Source organism: Hyla sarda, chromosome 6 (assembly GCF_029499605.1).
Source record: "Hyla sarda isolate aHylSar1 chromosome 6, aHylSar1.hap1, whole genome shotgun sequence".
NCBI lineage: Eukaryota > Metazoa > Chordata > Amphibia > Anura > Hylidae > Hyla > Hyla sarda.
This window is the reverse complement of record NC_079194.1, coordinates 53,047,605-53,064,683: the sequence shown is the minus strand read 5'-3', so window position 1 is coordinate 53,064,683 and position 17,079 is coordinate 53,047,605. Positions and strand designations below refer to the sequence as shown.

Below are 17,079 nucleotides of genomic sequence, written 5' to 3'. Positions count from 1 at the left end.
ACCACGTCTGGTGGTGCTCACTGGAAATAGCAAAGTCCAATGCAAATCTTCACACATATAGAAAAAAAGCCAGGGCGACTCACCAAATACGTATACTTCAAACTTCTTTATTGTTCCATGAAGGGTACAAACAGTGCAGGACACGGGTGGACGGTACACAAAGGGACGTTCGTTCGGGGCTACGGTGCCGTTTCGCAAGATATGCTTCAACTGGCCCACATCGTCATTCAGCCGGAAACACATTTAAATAACCCTCCCCTCCGTTGATATGGAAACCATCCAAACAAAAGGTAAGTGCAATTAAAATGTTTAAAACAACTGTGTGATACAGGACCGGCATCGGAGCCACTAGATTTATACAACACATTAATGAAGTTCATTCTAAAGAAAGACATGGATTCCGGTTTGCCGGTCTGGAGAGGATCGAACATGGATATGCTGGAAAAACTAAAGAAGAGATCCTATTAATAAGTGAAACGAAATGGATTCTACAATTAGAAGCAATGGGACTTAATGAACATACTGAGCTCAGTGCTTTATTATTATAAGCTTATTTGTACCACACAGTTGTTTTTAACATTTTAATTGCACTTACCTTTTGTTTGGATGGTTTCCATATCAACGGAGGGGAGGGTTATTTAAATGTGTTTCCCGCTGAATGACGATGTGGGCCAGTTGAAGCATATCTTGCGAAACGGCACCGTAGCCCCGAACGAACGTCCCTTTGTGTACCGTCCACCCGTGTCTTGCACTGTTTGTACCCTTCATGGAACAATAAAGAAGTTTGAAGTATACGTATTTGGTGAGTCGCCCTGGCTTTTTCTCTATATGTGTGAAGATTTGTCTTTGTTTTGTATTCTGTAATAGAAACAGATAAGCATAACTTCTCAGAAAACAGAACAGACCACTCAAATCCTATGTTGAGCAGTCTGTTCCTGTTTTGTTTCACCTACATATGTAAAATTACATAAAGAACATCTAACCACATTGTTGTTGCCTTCCAGGTAGTAAAAGATTATTTTTTTAATTAAACTTTTTTTCTTTTTTAACTTCACAAAAGACAAAAAAAGAAAATAACTATGCAAAAAAAAATAAAATAAAAAAAAAGAGAAAGAAAACAGATAAAAGGCCAAGCTTACACAACTTTGGCCATACGAAGCAGTATGGTCAAAAGAAGTTAAATTGCACTTTTTGGCATACAGAAGTCCTTGGACCTTTCATAGTATACAACTTGATTTTTTTTTTTTTTTAAACATATACAATTTTATTTCAACTTTTTTATGTTATGGCACAAATACAATCAAGATAACAGCAAACTACACCAAGACTCACTTTTTTTTTCATTAGAGTTGGATATATCCAGTATGTCATTAGTTTCTGTTGCTTTCTGATATGATTTCCTTATATATTTTCTTTCTGTAATAGAAAACATACATAAAACCCTACACATTAATTTTATCTCAAATAAATTGTACCTATTGATAAGGTTAGGTCAAGAAGTGCACTTTATACAGTATAATTGTGCTATACAATAGAGGTATGAGTAGGAGCCTTTCAGTACAGTCAGATTATCACCATCCTTAAAGAGTTCCTGTCACTTAGCGACATATGGAAAGTTTTGATGGGTGGGGGTCTGAGTGTCCAGACCTCTGCCGATCAGGCGAACGAGCCAGGAGAAGTCGGAGCTGGCGCGTGCTCGTCTCCCTGTCGTGCTGCACGCTTCATAGACTTATATTATCAGACCATCCAGATTACGTGACACGGAGTCAGGAGAGTGTGCGCTGAGCACAAACGTCTCCCAGCTCGTTCTCCTGATTGGTGGAGATCTGACTCAGACCCCCACCGATCAAAACTTTTGACATGTGGCTAGGACATGTCAAACATTTTTCTAAATGACTGAGCCCATTTAGAGAGTTATTGTTATTTCTTAAAACTTGACATGTCAGGCAGACCTCCCGAAAGATTTTTTCGCGTGGGGTTTCTCTGCTGAGACACCCACTGATTCCTTGATATAGCCAGGAGAATCCTGATCCACTCGATCCAACTTGTAGCAGGAGACAGGCTTTATTAGTATATGGAGCCCACCAGTGAGTCGGAGTGGTCGCCACATCTACTGATAAAAACTCATGTCTGCATGACATGCCAAAAGCTTTTAGAAAAGACAGAAACACTTTAAACGGGTGTATTAGGTGAATTATTTACATACTATGGCTTCACGTACAATGAAGAGACCTGAGCAGTGATTTTGAGTATGGGAGAACATAGTCAGTAGCTGAAAATATGTATATTAATGGAGATTGTTTAGATGGGTATAACTCAAAGACTGCTACTTCAACAAAGAAAAAAATGCCAGTAAATAAAACCTAATTCAGCTTCACTTCTGGTTATACATTTTTAACCATTAATCAGTCACATCCAGATCAAAATGAAAGCCTATTGCAGAAGTGGTGATAAAGAAGTAGTGATAAAATTCCAGTCTGAAAGATCACTATTTCAATCATTCACATGTCATTTTTAAATAATCATCAGCAGAAGGTTGGTTATTTAGGCCGACATTTAACTTTTGTGTATTGGCAGCTTAAACTGACTTGTGATCTATATAAAAACTTGCACAATCATGATCATGTAGAGCAGTGGTCTCCAAACTGTGGCCCTCCAGATGTTGCAAAACTGCAACTCCCAGCATGCCCGAACAGCCAAGGGCTGTCCAGGCATGCTGGGAGATGTAGTTGTGCAACATTTGGAGGGTCACAGTTTGGAGACCAATGATGTAGAGCCACTACTCTATAGATTCCAATGCTTTTTACATCTCTAGCCGTTGGTGCTACTGATATGCTACATCTGACTTGTTTCACAGAAAATCAATTAATAATAATTCAGAAATTCCAGTTAAAGGAGTATAAAGTTAGTCAGGGTGCTATGAAAATTAAAAAGAAAGCATACTAATCTCCTTCATCCCCACCCATTCCCATGATCCCTGCCACTCCCTGCTGCTTCCAGTGATGAGTTGTCCCACAGGAACTGCCTGCTCTGCCTATTAATTGGCCGAGGCGTGCCACCATGGCGGTCATTGAATGGGCAGTTCCTGCAGGAACAATGTGAAACAGAAACCAGGAAGCAGCAATTGTCAGAGAGAGGGTGCATTCAGAACGATAGTGGTGGGGGATCAGGGCAAGTAAGTATGCCTTCTTTTTCATTTTTCTCATAGCTTCCTGATTAACTTAAAGGGGTATTCCAGGCCAAAACTTTTTTTTATATATCAACTGGCTCCGTAAAGTTAAACAGATTTGTAAATTACTTCTATTAAAAAAAATTTAAATCCTTCCAATAGTTATTAGCTTCTGAAGTTGAGTTGTTGTTTTCTGTCTAACAGCTCTCTGATGACTCATGTCCCGGGAGCTGTGCAGTTCTTATGGGAATATTCTCCCATCATGCACAGCTCCCGGGACGTAACATCATCATTGAGCAGTTAGACAGAAAACTTCAGAAGCTAATAACTATTGGAAGGATTAAGATTTTTTAATAGAAGTAATTTACAAATCTGTTTAACTTTCCGGAGCCAGTTGATATATATAAAAAAAGGTTTTGCCTGGAATACCCCTTTAAGTTTTTTTCTGGGGCTTGCTTACTCCTTTAAGCATGCTGAACCATAAAAGAAATTCATACTTTTTTACACAAATTGTGCAGGTGCAGCAAATTAAATAAGCGCAAGCAGATCTGAACCCCCAACCCTTTAATATTTGCCTCCTTGTACAAAAAAGCAGACACATATAATCTCTAAAAAATTATCCTCAATTTTTTTTCTGATCACAGGCGGATTTCAGATCTGCTCATTCCAAATATTTTATTTCCCCATTTCTGGCTTATCCGATCTGACAGGTTATATAGCAATTACAGAAAAAAATTACACTTTTTTTTTTTATCAATTCTACTTTTTTTTCTTTAGAAATCGTTCAATAAACTTACTTGTGGATTCCGAAGGAGGAAAAGAAGAAAGAGAAACATTCTCACTGTTCACTGGTGGCATTTTCTTCATACCTCTTCTTTTTCCTGGAGAAGAGCAAAAGTATTCATCAGGATCTTGGATGCAGTGAGGACACAAATATGGATGCCTTAGTCAGTGGCTCCACCCTCTACAAAAATGTTCAGCTTTGATATCATCATACAATGCTTGTATCTGACGGAGAACAGTCACATGGTACGAAAAGGGAGCCAACTGATATATTTTTGACTTCTTGTTTTATGCCACTTGACTGGTTTCTTTCAAAATCATTTATGGCATGGTGAGGCTGTTGCAGCTCTGGATTTTTAGCAGACAATGCTATCTCCTTGGTCCTCAAAAGAGAGCATGTCCACCCTCCTTCAAACCTGTTGTCAGAACCTGTAGGGTTAATCTGCCTGTCAGAACCCGAAGGGTTAATCTGCCCTAAAGTATTTTTGTTTTCCTTGGTTGCTGGGATTACGCCTATGTGCTTGGGTGTGGTTTTGTTCGTGACCAATTGGAGTCTTCCTGGTACACAGGCATACATAAGGAGGTCTTTTCCAGTCATTCCCTGCCTGTGATAGTTCTAGTAACTGACCTATCAACCTCTTACTCTCACTGTTTATTCTGGTTTTCTGTGACTCTTGGCTCGGCTTTTTGACTTCCCTTTGTAACTCCGTTATTGTACTTCATTCCCTCTTGGCTTGGACTCGGCTTGTCGACTCCGAATTAGTGTGTGTGCGTGTTTAGGTTATTTTCTGTTAGTTTGTGTGCCTCCAGTTGTTACCCAACCTTTTGTCTGTTTTTCTAGTTTATTGTTTTGACAACTGACTTCCATCACTTATATAGGAAGGGACTGGCACATGGTTGTGGACCCGCTGCCTAGGGTGGGTACGCAAGTAGGCAGGAACCGAGGGAGTAGGCTGTCTGGCAGTGAGTCCGAAATCGCAGACCGCTGGCTGAGCACATGACCTGCTTAGCGCAGCTTCCTGCCTATCAATCAGACAGGCGGGAGTGCTGTGCTCATTCGCATACCCAGCAGGGCTCTGTACATCGAGGACAAGCGTGGCTCTGTACACCGAGGACAAGCGTGGCTCTGTACACAGAGGACAAGCGGGGCTCTGTACACAGAGGACAAGCGGGCTCTGTACACAGAGGACAAGCGGGCTCTGTACACAGAGGACAAGCGGGGCTCTGTACACAGAGGACAAGCGGGGCTCTGTACACAGAGGACAAGCGGGGCTCTGTACACAGAGGACAAGCGGGGCTCTGTACACAGAGGACAAGCGGGGCTCTGTACACAGAGGACAAGCGGGGCACTGTACATTGAGTACAAGCAGGGCTCTGTACAATGAGGACAAGCGGGGCTCTGTACAATGAGGACAAGCGGGGCTCTGTACACTGAGGACAAGCGAGGCCCTGTACACTGAGGACTGAGGACAAGCGGGGCTCTGTACACTGAGGACAAGCAGGGCTCTGTACACTGAGGAAAAGCGGGGCCCTGTACACTGAGGACAAGCGGGGCCCTGTACACTGAGGACAATCGGGGCCCTGTACACTGAAGACAAACGGGGCTCTGTACACTGAGGACAAGCAGGGCTCTGCAAATGTGGGCTCACTCGCACCCCAAACACCCCCCCCCCTCCACCCCCCACGGTGGCATCACTCACATCTCCGCTGCCTTCAGCCACATAGCTCATGCCCTGCACTCTGTTAGCTGACAGTCCCTGCGGCTGTGACCCCTGCTCTCTGCTCACAGCCATGGGCACTGGGAGCGGACAGCGGGGCTGTGCGGCTGGAGGCATTGAGGATCAGAGTGGTCTCACCTTCTCTCCTTCTCCAGACCGGTGTAATTCCGCTGCTCTTCTCAGCAAAGCGAGGGCGGAAGCAGTCCTCCCAGCAAGCTTCAGTGAGGTAGCGCCTGCTGGGGCATGCCTCACACTATGTGAGCAAGAAGAGAGGTAAGATACAGAGCTTTTTAAAGCTCTTAAAAAAAATTCAGGGCAGGGGGGTGTTAGGAGTAGTTAGGGAACATAGCCTGAGTTAGTTTAGAAAAGCTTATTTAGTGACTAGTACTCTTTAAGGACCAGAGCATTTTTTGCACATCTGACCACTGTCACTTTAAGCATTAATAACTCTGGGATGCTTTTCCTAATCATTCTGATTCTGAGATAGTTTTTTTGTGACATATTCTACTTTAACATAGTGGAAAATTATCGTTAATACTTGTATAATTTCTTGGTGAGAAATTGCAAAATTTCATGAAAAGTTTGAAAATGTTGCATTTTTGTAACTTTGAAGCTTTCTGCTTGTAAGGAAAATAGACATACCAAATACATTATGTATGGATTCAAATGTACAATATGTCAACTTACTTTTGGAAGACATCAGAGGGCATCAAAGCTCAGCAGCAAGTTTCCAATTTTTCACCAAATTTTAAAAATCTGAATTTTTCAGGGACCAGTTCAGTTTTGAAGTGGATTTGAAGGGCCCTCATATATAAAATACCCCATAAATGACCCCATTATAAAAACTGCACCTGAAAGTATTCAAAATGACATTCAGAAAGTTTGTTAACCCTTTAGGTGTTTTACAGGAATAGCAGGGATAAAAGGACAAAAAGACCCCCAAAATTTGTAACCCAATTTCTCTCAAGTAAGAAAATACCTCATATATGTGGATGTAAAGTGCTCTGTGGGTGCACTACAGGGCTCAGAAGGAAAGGAGCGACAAAGGGATTTTGGAGATTGAATTTTGCTGAAATGTTTTTTTGGGGGTATGTTGCATTTAGGAAGCCCCTATGGTGCCATAACAGCAAAAAAAAAAAAAAAAAAAAACATAGCGTACTATTTTGGAAACTACACCCCTCAAAGCACGTAACAAGGGGTACAGTGAGCCTTTACACCCCATAGGTGTTTGACAACTTATTTTAACTTAATTTTTTTCCCCTAATATGCATTTTTACAAGAAGTGATAGGAAAAGATGCCCCCCCAAAATTTGTAACCCATACCCCATGTGTGAACGTAAAGTGCTCTGCAGGCGCACTACAATGCTCAGAAGAGAAGGAGTCACATTTGGCTTTTTCAAAGCAAATTTTGCAAAAATGGTTTTTGGGGGACATGTCGCATTTAGGAAGGCCCTATGGTGCCAGAACAGCAAAAAAAAAAAAACACATGGCACACTATTTTGGAAACTACACCCCTCAAGGCACGTAACAAGGGGTACAGTGAGCCTTAACACCTCACAGGTGTGTGACAAATTTTTGCTAAAGTTGGACGTGAAAATGAAAAATTAAATTTTTTTCACAAAAATGCTGGTGTTACCCCAAATTTTACATTTTCACAACGGGTAATAGGAGAAAAAGCCTCCCAAAATTTGTAAGACCATTTCTTCTGAGTATGGAAATACCTCATATGTGGATGTAAAGTGCAAACTACAATACTCAGAAGAGAAGGAGCACCAATGAGCTTTTGGAGAGAGAATTTGTTTGGAAAGGAAGTCAGGGGCCTTGTGCGTTTACAAAGCCCCCATGGTGCCAGAACAGTGGACACCCCCCCCACCACATGTGACCTCATTTTGGAAACTACACCCCTCACAGAATTTAATAAGGGGTGTAGTGACCATTTGCACCCCACTTGCGTTTGACAGATCTTTGGAACAGTAGGCTGTGCAAATGAAAAATTTAATTTGTCATTTTCACAGACCACTGTTCTAAAAATCTGTCAGACACCTGTGGGGCGTAAATGCTCACTGCACTCCTTATTACATTACGTGAGGGGTGTAGTTTCCAAAATTGGGTCACATGTGGGGGGGTCCACTGTTCTGGCACCATGGGGGCTTTGTAAACGCACATGGCCTTCAATTCTGGACACAATCTCTCTCTAAAAACCCAATGGAGTTCCTCCTTTTCTGAGCATTGTAGTGTGCCCGCAGAGCACTTTACATCCACATATGGGGTTTCCACACTCAAGAAATGGGAGGCTTTTTTCCTATTTTCCCTTGTGAAAATGAAAAATTTTAGGGTAACACCAGCATTTTAGTGAAAAAAATTTTTATTTTTCATTTTCAAATCCAACTTTAACAAAAATTCATCAAACACCTGTGGGGTTACGTTCCGTGAGGGGTGTCATTTCAAAAATGGGGTCACATGTGGGTATTTATTTTTTTGCGTTTATTTCAGAACCACTGTAAAATCAGCCACCCCTGTGCAAATCACCAATTTAGGCCTCAGATGTACATAGTGCGCTCTCACTCCTGAGCCCTGTTGTGCACCCGCAGAGCATTTTACGTCCACATATGGGGTATTTCGGTACCTTTTTCCCTTTTCCCTCTTGTGAAAATGAAAAGTATGGGGCAACATCAGCATGTTAGTGTAAAAAATTCATTTTTTTTTACAATAACACGCTAGTGTGACCCAAACTTTACCTTTCCATAAGGGGTAAAAGGAGAAAAAGCCCCCAAAATTTGTTATGCAAAATACCCCATATGTGGCCCTAAACTCTTGCCTTGAAATACAACATGAAGTGAAAGAGCGCCATGCGCATTTGAGGCCTAAATTAGGGATTTGCATAGGGAAGGACCCGGATGCAAGCATTATCCTATGACAGTGTTTCACAAACAGGGGGGGGGTCAACTGTGTAAGGGTGTATGTATATGTAGTGTTTTACTCTTTATTTTGTGTTATGTAGTGTTTTTAGGGTACAGTCACACGGTGGGGGTTCACAGCGAGTTTCCCGCTGGGAGTTTGAGCTACAGCGGAAAATTTGCTGCATCTCAAACTTGCAGAGTGAAACCCACTGTAAACCCCTGCCCGTGTGTGTTGCAAAACTACAACTCCCAGCATATCCTTTGGCTGTCAGTTCATGCTGGGAGTTGTAGTTTTGCAACATGTGGAGGCACACTGGTTATGAAACACTGAGTTAGGTAACAAACTCTCAGTGGTTCGCAACCAGTGTGCCTTCAGTTGTTGTAAAACTACAACTCTCAGCATGAACGAACAACATATTGAAATTAGTTTTTTTGTTGTTTTTTTTTAACCAGAGGTTATTTTTTTTACTTTACAAATTTTATTTATTTCTGATAAACAGAAAAGCATTTTGCTTTTCTGAAGTAGAACTGGGCAACATGATTGAAATATCAAAGGAAGTCAAACTCTATCTTAAAGTGTCATTGACATAAAAAAATAAAAAAAAATAAAAAAAATTTGACATGTCAAAAAGTTTTGATTGGTCAGTGTTTGGGTGCCGGGACCCCTACCGATCTCTAGAACATAGTTGAGTGTTTCTCTTTCTGCTGCAGGAGACAGATTCAATAGAAAGCCTATGGAGCCCCTCTTCTACAGTGAGCATGCAGTATGAAAAACAAGCACTCAGCTGAGCACTTCTCCCTGTTTGTGCTCACAATCGATCAGGATTTCAGCATCCAGACTCCGACTGATTAAAACTTGAGACGTATCTCTATGACAAGTCAAGTTTTTTTTAAATGGCAAAGACACTTTAAATGGGAACTGTTATTAAAAAAACAAAACAGAAAAAAAAAAACTTTTGATAAGTTGTAGAGAGACGTCTAAAGTTTTGATTGGTCAGGGAAACGAGTCAAGAGAAGTGTGCTTAGCCCTTTCTCTCCTGGTCCTGTGTCACATAACCTGGATGGAATCATAATATAAGTCTACGGGGTCTCCCAGGTCTCTGGGAGAGAAGGGCGTGGCAGTGCACTTCTCTGCCTGTCGGTTCTCTTCACTGGTCGGGGTCTGAATGTGAAAAGTTTTTGTATATAGACAAGTACACTTTAAATCTTCAGTTCATTACACTCATGGTGTTTGTTTATCAAGATTTTCTGTGACACTTAAAATTTCTTATTTTTGCAAGCTAATAAGTTATTTACAGACTGTTGGTTGACCCTTCTAACCTCCTTAGGCCAAGTTGGTTAGAAAATTTGGTATTTGGAATATCTGGATTTCCTGCATTTAAATGTTATCTTTACTCTAGAATATTTAGTGGTTTCCAAATAATGTTGCTTTACCTTTTTTATAAGCCATCCTGTTAAGAAGGAAATATTTAAATACTCACGTCTCTTTCCAAATGCCTTTGGTTTTTTCTTGACTTTTTTAGGCTTTTCTATCACCTCTGGCAGCTCTGAAAACAGAACAGAATTACATATCATATAGAAGAAAAATGGTAAGTCTCAGGAAAATAACTAAGTACATCTTCTTAGTCCCCATGATCACAGAATACATCATGTTTTAACCACAACAGATTTAAAACCTCTATCCTCCTTTACTTCTATCAGCAAAAGGTATTGACCAGTTAATATATACCGGATTTATCGGCATATAACACGCACCTTTAAAACATAAATTTAAGGCAAAAAGCCTGCCTCCGTGTTATACGCCGATAAGTCTTCTGGTCACTGATTTAAAGCGGCCGCAGCAACGGCTGCTTGTTAAGTATTGGCAGCACGGCCTCAGTGACCAGCGGCGTCTCCTCCCCGCTCTGGAAACTGTCACTTGTTTTCTCCCGCACTATCCACAGGTACTGGTATGGTGGATAGTGCGGGAGACGCTGATTAAAATGAGCCCTACCTTGTCTGGATCTGCCCTACCTTTTAATCAGCGTCTCCTGCACTATCCACCAGGACCTGTGGATAGTGCGGGAGAAAACAAGTGACAGTTTTACTTTTCATTTTTCTTACCTCCCCCTCCCTCATCATTCCCCCTTTCCCTGCTTTTCATAGTTTTGTTTATTTTCCTTACCTGGCTGTGCTTTGGCAGGTCAGGTCAGGCGGGGGGTCTTGCGGGCTGTGATCAGAGAAGCAGATGAGTGACGTCCTCTGCCAACTTCTCTGCGCGGCATCAGTGACACTTTTCTTTTCCTGTAGTCGCCGCCGAAAAGTGACATCCCTGATGCCGCGCAGAGGAGCCGGGAGAGGACGTCACTCATCTGCTTCACTGAACGCAGCCCGCAAGACAGCCGAAGCGCAGACAGGTAAGGAAAGTGGAAGAATAGCATATACAGTGGTCTTCAACCTGCGGACCTCCAGATGTTGCAAAACTACAACTCCCACATCTGGAGGTCCGCAGGTTGAAGACCACTGGCATAGGAGGAACATGATGGAGAGATGATGAGACAGGGGGAAATGATGGGGGGATGATGAGACAGGGTGGGGGGATGATGAGGAGGGAATGATGGGGGACATGATGAGATAGGGTGGGGGGGATGATGAGACAGGGGGGAATGATGGGGGGCATGATGAGACAGGGTGGGGGATGATGAGGGGGGAATGATGGGGGGACATGATGAGACAGGGTGGGGGGATGATGAGACAGGGGGAAATGATGAAGGGGGGGGAATGATCGGGGGCATGATGAGACAGGGTGGGGGATGATGAGACAGGGGGAAAGGATGATGGGGGAGGCACTAAATGCTTAATGTCTGTATGGCTAGTGGTGGTCTATGACAGGGGGAAATGATGAGACATGGGGGGATGATGAGACGTGGGGGGTGGCGATGAGAGGGGTAAATGTGGCACAGGGACTGATAAAAGGGAAGGAATGATGTGGCACTGGAGGGGACGGGACCAAACTGAGGTGCAGAAGAAAACGAAGTTGGGGGGGATGATGTGGCATTTAGTCCAAGTCATTTATTTTACATTTTATTTTTTTTACTTAAATTTCCCTGTTAAAATGGGGGTGCGTGTTATATGCCAGTGCGTGTTATACGCCGATAAATAAGGAAATCAGTTGACTTGATACCTTGTTATTATCGTATAGATTACCAAGGACAAATACATAGAGCTCTGACAAAGTTGAAAGGGTCACTGTCATTTGGAAAAACTTTTGACATGTTGTCCGGACGTGAGTTACATCCAGGTGAAGTGTGTGGCAGCGTGTACCTCACTCACAGGCTGTCACTGAAACCCAAATTATCCCCCTTAGACTTTAATGCAAAGAAATAGTCGGACAGAGCAGCTACGTACTTCACAGGGTTATAACTTGCTATTGCAGTGGGTCTCAGTACTGAGACCCGATGCAATCTAAACATGACTAGTCTAGACAATGCAATTTGTACATTACAGATTACCTTAAACAAAACAAATTGCCTTTTTCTAACTCCATTCTCTACTAAAAAATTTTTTATAAAAATAAATTATATTTCTTGGATAAATGCAGCACACCAAACAGGTATATCCATGCAACGGTGATTTATTCCATAGTGTATGGGTGTATAGAAAAAATACAATGTTTCAGTAGCTCCTCCTACCACATAAAAACCCCAATATATCCTATTAGACACAAATGCTTCTTTCTCCTGTTATCTGTCACGTATGGGCAGGGAACAGTGAAGCCCTAACTCACCCACAGCCACTTACCCTACCTATTGCCTATCCGCCCTAAGTGATGGATCGACAACCACGATGACAAACCCTCCCTGCTAAGTGCTGGGGAAGCGTTGTCAAAATAATAAAATACAAACCAGATGGAGTTGGGGAACAGCTGGAGGCACACAAACTAACAGAGATACACTAAGACACACACGGTCACATCAATGTCAGTCTAGCCGAGGTCAGTACCAGAAAATAGCGGAGTACAGGAACAAAGAGCAGGAGAAGAGTCAAGGGAAAAGCCAAATATCAATATACAAGCAGGTGACCAGTAAACAGGAGGTGTCCGCTAAGGTATAACCTTTCACAGGCAATGAACTGATCACTACTCCTAGCTTATATAGGCAGGTGATCAGGGATACACCTTCCTGAAAGGTAGCAGAGCTGAGAACCAGACCCAGATAACACAGATGAGCTCCCAGCAGCTCCAGCCCAACTAGAGTTATTTAACTCTTTGTGTACAGCCAGAGCCAGAAATTACATTATTAAGCTTCTTCCCTCTCCCCATCCCCCACATCTCCTCAAAAACAAAGGGACAAGGGGATTGGGCATGCTGAACCAACAGACCATTCTCTTCTCAGACATCTGCTGAAACACAGGGAGAGTCGGGAGGCTTCATACACATTAGACGTTGTGCTAATCTGTGTGCAAGAGCTACCGTATTTTTCGCCATATAAGATGCTCCGGCATATAAGACGCACCCAATTTTAAAGGAGGAAAATCTAGAAAAAAAGGATTCTGAACCAAATAGTATAGTAAAATATTTTATATCAGTATAGTTCCCTCACAATAGTTGGCAGTAGAGTTCCCCCACAATGGTAGGCAGCTCCCCCCCCCCCAATGGTTGGCAGTATAGTTCCCCCACAATAGTTGGCAGTATAGTTCCCCACAATGGTAGGCAGCTCCCCCCCCCCAATGGTTGGCAGTATAGTTCCCCCACAATAGTTGGCAGTATAGTTCCCCCACAATGGTAGGTAGCTCCCATCCCCCCCCCCCCAATGGTTGGCAGTATAGTTCCCCCACAATAGTTGGCAGTATAGTTCCCCCACAATGGTAGGCAGCTCCCCCCCCCCCAATGGTTGGCAGTATAGTTCCCCCACAATAGTTGGCAGTATAGTTCCCCCACAATAGTTGGCAGTATAGTTCCCCCACAATGGTAGGCACTGGCAGCTCCCCCCCCACAATAGTTGGCAGTATAGTTCCCCCACAATGGTAGGCAGCTCCCCCCCCCCCCTCCACAATGGTTGGCAGTATAGTTCCCCCACAATAGTTGGCAGTATAGTTCCCCCACAATGGTTGGCAGTATAGTTCCCCCACAATGGTTGGCAGTATAGTTCCCCCACAATGGTAGGCAGCTCCCCCCCCCCCCCAATAGTTGGCAGTAATGTTCCCCCACAATGGTTGGCAGTATAGTTCCCCCACAATGGTTGGCAGTATAGTTCCCCCACAATAGTTGGCAGTATAGTTCCCCCACAATGGTAGGCAGCTCCCCCCCCACAATAGTTGGCAGTATAGTTCCCCCACAATGGAAGGCAGCTCCCCCCCACAGACATACAGCTTCCAGCCATATACAGTGTATGGCTGGAGGCTGTATGTCTGTACTGCCCCCACAGTGTTCCGGTCACCGCTCCTCTGGCCCGGTGTCACAATCTACTGCTATGGCCTATGGACCATAGCAGTAGGTGCCGGGACCAGAGGAGCGGTGACTGGAACACTGAAGATTACGCGCCGCCGGTCATTCACCAGGCCCCGGTCGGCGCGCGTCTTCCTCCGGTCCTCCTGTGCGTCTATGGTTGTACGCACGGGACATCACTGACGTCCCGTGCGTACAACCATAGAGAGGCGGAGGATCGCAGGAAGACCGCAGGAGGACCGGAGGAGGGCGCGCATCGGCCGGGGATTGGTTAGTGACCCGCGGACATCCTTATGTCCCGAAAAGATTTTTCGGGACACAGGGATGTCCGGCATAGGAATACCTATGATTTTATCTGCCCGGGCCGGCTCCTGTGTGCGGCTGCAGGCGGGGGCTGGCCAGAGCAGGTAAAAACTAATACTGTATACTAAAAACCAGGGTGCATTCAGCTGTTGTGAAACTACAACTACCAGCATGCCCAGACAGACTTTGCCGGTCCGGGCATGCTGGGAGTTGTAGTTTCAAAACAGCTGGAGGCACCCTGGTTTTTAGTATACAGTTATTAGTAATTCACCTGCCCGGCGCCCGGAACTGTATGTTCCAGTCCTAGGGCAATAAACATAGCCGGTGTGAGGTGAAAAATTCACCAGCGGTCATGAGGCTGCTGCGGGTGGGGAGTAGGTAGTCAGCGCTGTACCGCACCGCCGCAGCCTCTGTACTTACCGCTGACTTCCCGCTCTCGCCCGCAGCAGCCTCGGGCGTATATTCGCCGTATAAGACGCACCAACTTTCCCCCCCACGTTTTGGGGAAGAAAAAGTGCGTCTTATACGGCGAAAAATACGGTAATGCTTATGGCCAGCTTCAAAGTAGAAATCTTTCAGAAATCCCAATTTTCATTAACAAATATATACATTTACATTTTTATGTTCATAAACTACTACGTATAAGTATACGTACCATCTGCTACAGGCGGCTGGAGCTGGTATCCAGTTAACTCACACCAGCCAACTGGATAGATGTCTGGAGATTCACAGTCTGCCCACTGGTCGTAGTCATCATCCCAGCCATCAAAGTGAATGCGGAGGAGTCTTTGCACGACTCGCGCCACAGTAGCCACACAAATCAGGCGGGGCTCCATCAAATCCACAGCTTCTAACTTCATACCTGGTTTAAAGCCATGGTTAGGGACCTCCTGTATTACAAAACAAGAAGATACACATAGAAGGAAAAGCATTAAATAGACATTTCCGTGTATGCATATTTTGCACTTCTTCAACTAATCTGGCCACTTCATGTCACCTTCTCTGGTTCTGTCATTTAACATTTACATACCGTGATGAGGAGTGGCTTTAATATATAAATGAAACTTACAATTCAAATAAAATTAAATAACACATTACACAAGCTACTTACAGTGTTGAACAACAATGCTGGAGCTGCCTTGGAATTTGTTTCCTTCAGATAGCTTTCCCAAGAAAATTCTTGTACAGTATATCCTATAGACAAAAAAAACTAGCAATATATACACATATGTAATGAAGAAAATGTATTTAAAAAAACAACTTTTAATAGGTTTTCAGCTTATTTCATAACCCTAGTTTTAAAGGCTTCTATATGCTATCTGACTTATGATTAGAGATGCAAAATTCAGAGACATTTTTATTCCTCAGAAATAATAGCTTTTACCTCAAGGGCCTCCCCATTCTAGGTGCATAATGATATGGGTGGAAATGAATGTAACAAACAGCATCAATATAAAAATGTAATAGATATAAAATAATTAATACACATGAATAGGCACTATAAAGGATAACTCCACTGGGCCCTAGAGGGTTATCAAATGTGATTATATAAAAAAAGGGACTGCTAATAAATATACAAGAATGTAATCCGATGATCCGGCACGAGAAAATACAGTCCGTTGGTCCGGTAACTGTGTTAAAGTCCCGCTATAGATCAGATGGCAAAAATGTACTTGTTGCAAATAGTATAGAGTCAATTTCAGATAGATGGTATAATATATTATACAAACAATGGTTGATTTCTCACCGCCTGTAGCCACCTTGTTCTCACTGCTGTGGACCGATGTATGGTGGCTATGAAGTCCTCTCCCGTATGTCTTCAGATGGAAAATAGCGATCTCACGCTGTGACTCGCAACCCCGGTGGCAATGGGGTGCGACGCGATGTTCCGTGCAACAGACTGCGGCCGCTCACTAAATGCTTGCTGATGGTAGACTACCGGCACTCGGGCAGGAGTGACGGTGAGCACGGGAGCGGCGTCCCACGTGGAGACCTGGACTGCGGGAGGTAGGTGGAGGTGAGGTGCCGCCAGGCAAGGCAGAAGGAGAGTAGATTAACTCCTCAAATGCTGGATTGACTCCTCAGATGCTGGGACTTGCACAGTTAGGTACGGACACTGGTGTAATCAGATTGTGTGAACAGTGCCGAAACCTAGACACGTTTCGGGGTGCTGGGAACAGTAGTCCTCCGACCCCTTCCTCAGTAGATAAATGTGTATACAACAACTATAAAATGATGCTGTTTATGTGGCAAAATTGCACCTGATGGTACTTATTAAATATAAAGAAAAAACGGAATTAGGATCACAAGATTGGGTATATCCCCAAATCTGTCAAAATAAGCGGAGTGGAGCAACTAGACAAAAAAACAGGGAATTCTAATAAAACCCTGTTCACATTAGTTACAATAGCTGTAGTGATACACCGTGATATACAATATATCTAGAAAATATCATTCCTGGACGTCCTACGGCAGCACAGAATGGGTTAAGTTCGTCCTCCCGAACTTGTCAGAAGAGGTAATTAACAGACCCCTCCGCGATCCAAGGGGCGTTCCCGCGTGCAGTGAGTCGCTATTCGCGGGAGACCGGAAGTGAGCTGCGCGTCACGGGGGGCGGGCGGGACGCCTGCGTTCCCGCCATGTAAGGCTTATAAACTTGCTCCTTGGCATCCCTGCTGCCGTAGACACTGTGCTTGGGGCAGCAGGGCTCTGGAGATTTAAAGTAAGTTTTTGTTTTGCTTCTGGGTATACATGGTTAACTGTGAAGTTTCCCACACTGCC

General features: G+C 43.7%; 1 protein-coding gene across 6 annotated transcripts in view; it reads right to left on the bottom strand.

Moving 5' to 3' along the window:
* The window catches only part of L3MBTL2 (L3MBTL histone methyl-lysine binding protein 2), a 117,429-nt gene that overhangs the window by 12,231 nt on the left and 88,119 nt on the right, over positions 1–17,079 (bottom strand). For 5 of the 6 annotated variants that reach the window (XM_056523742.1, XM_056523740.1, XM_056523743.1 and 2 more), the window contains 5 exons: positions 15,410–15,492; positions 14,954–15,188; positions 10,052–10,117; positions 3,967–4,050; positions 1,333–1,416 (listed from right to left, as the gene is read on the bottom strand). In XM_056523742.1, the coding sequence (XP_056379717.1) occupies positions 1,333–1,416; positions 3,967–4,050; positions 10,052–10,117; positions 14,954–15,188; positions 15,410–15,492 (552 nt within the window). The remainder of the gene's footprint in view (positions 1–1,332; positions 1,417–3,966; positions 4,051–10,051; positions 10,118–14,953; positions 15,189–15,409; positions 15,493–17,079) is intronic. The other variant, XM_056523745.1, reaches the window with a different exon arrangement.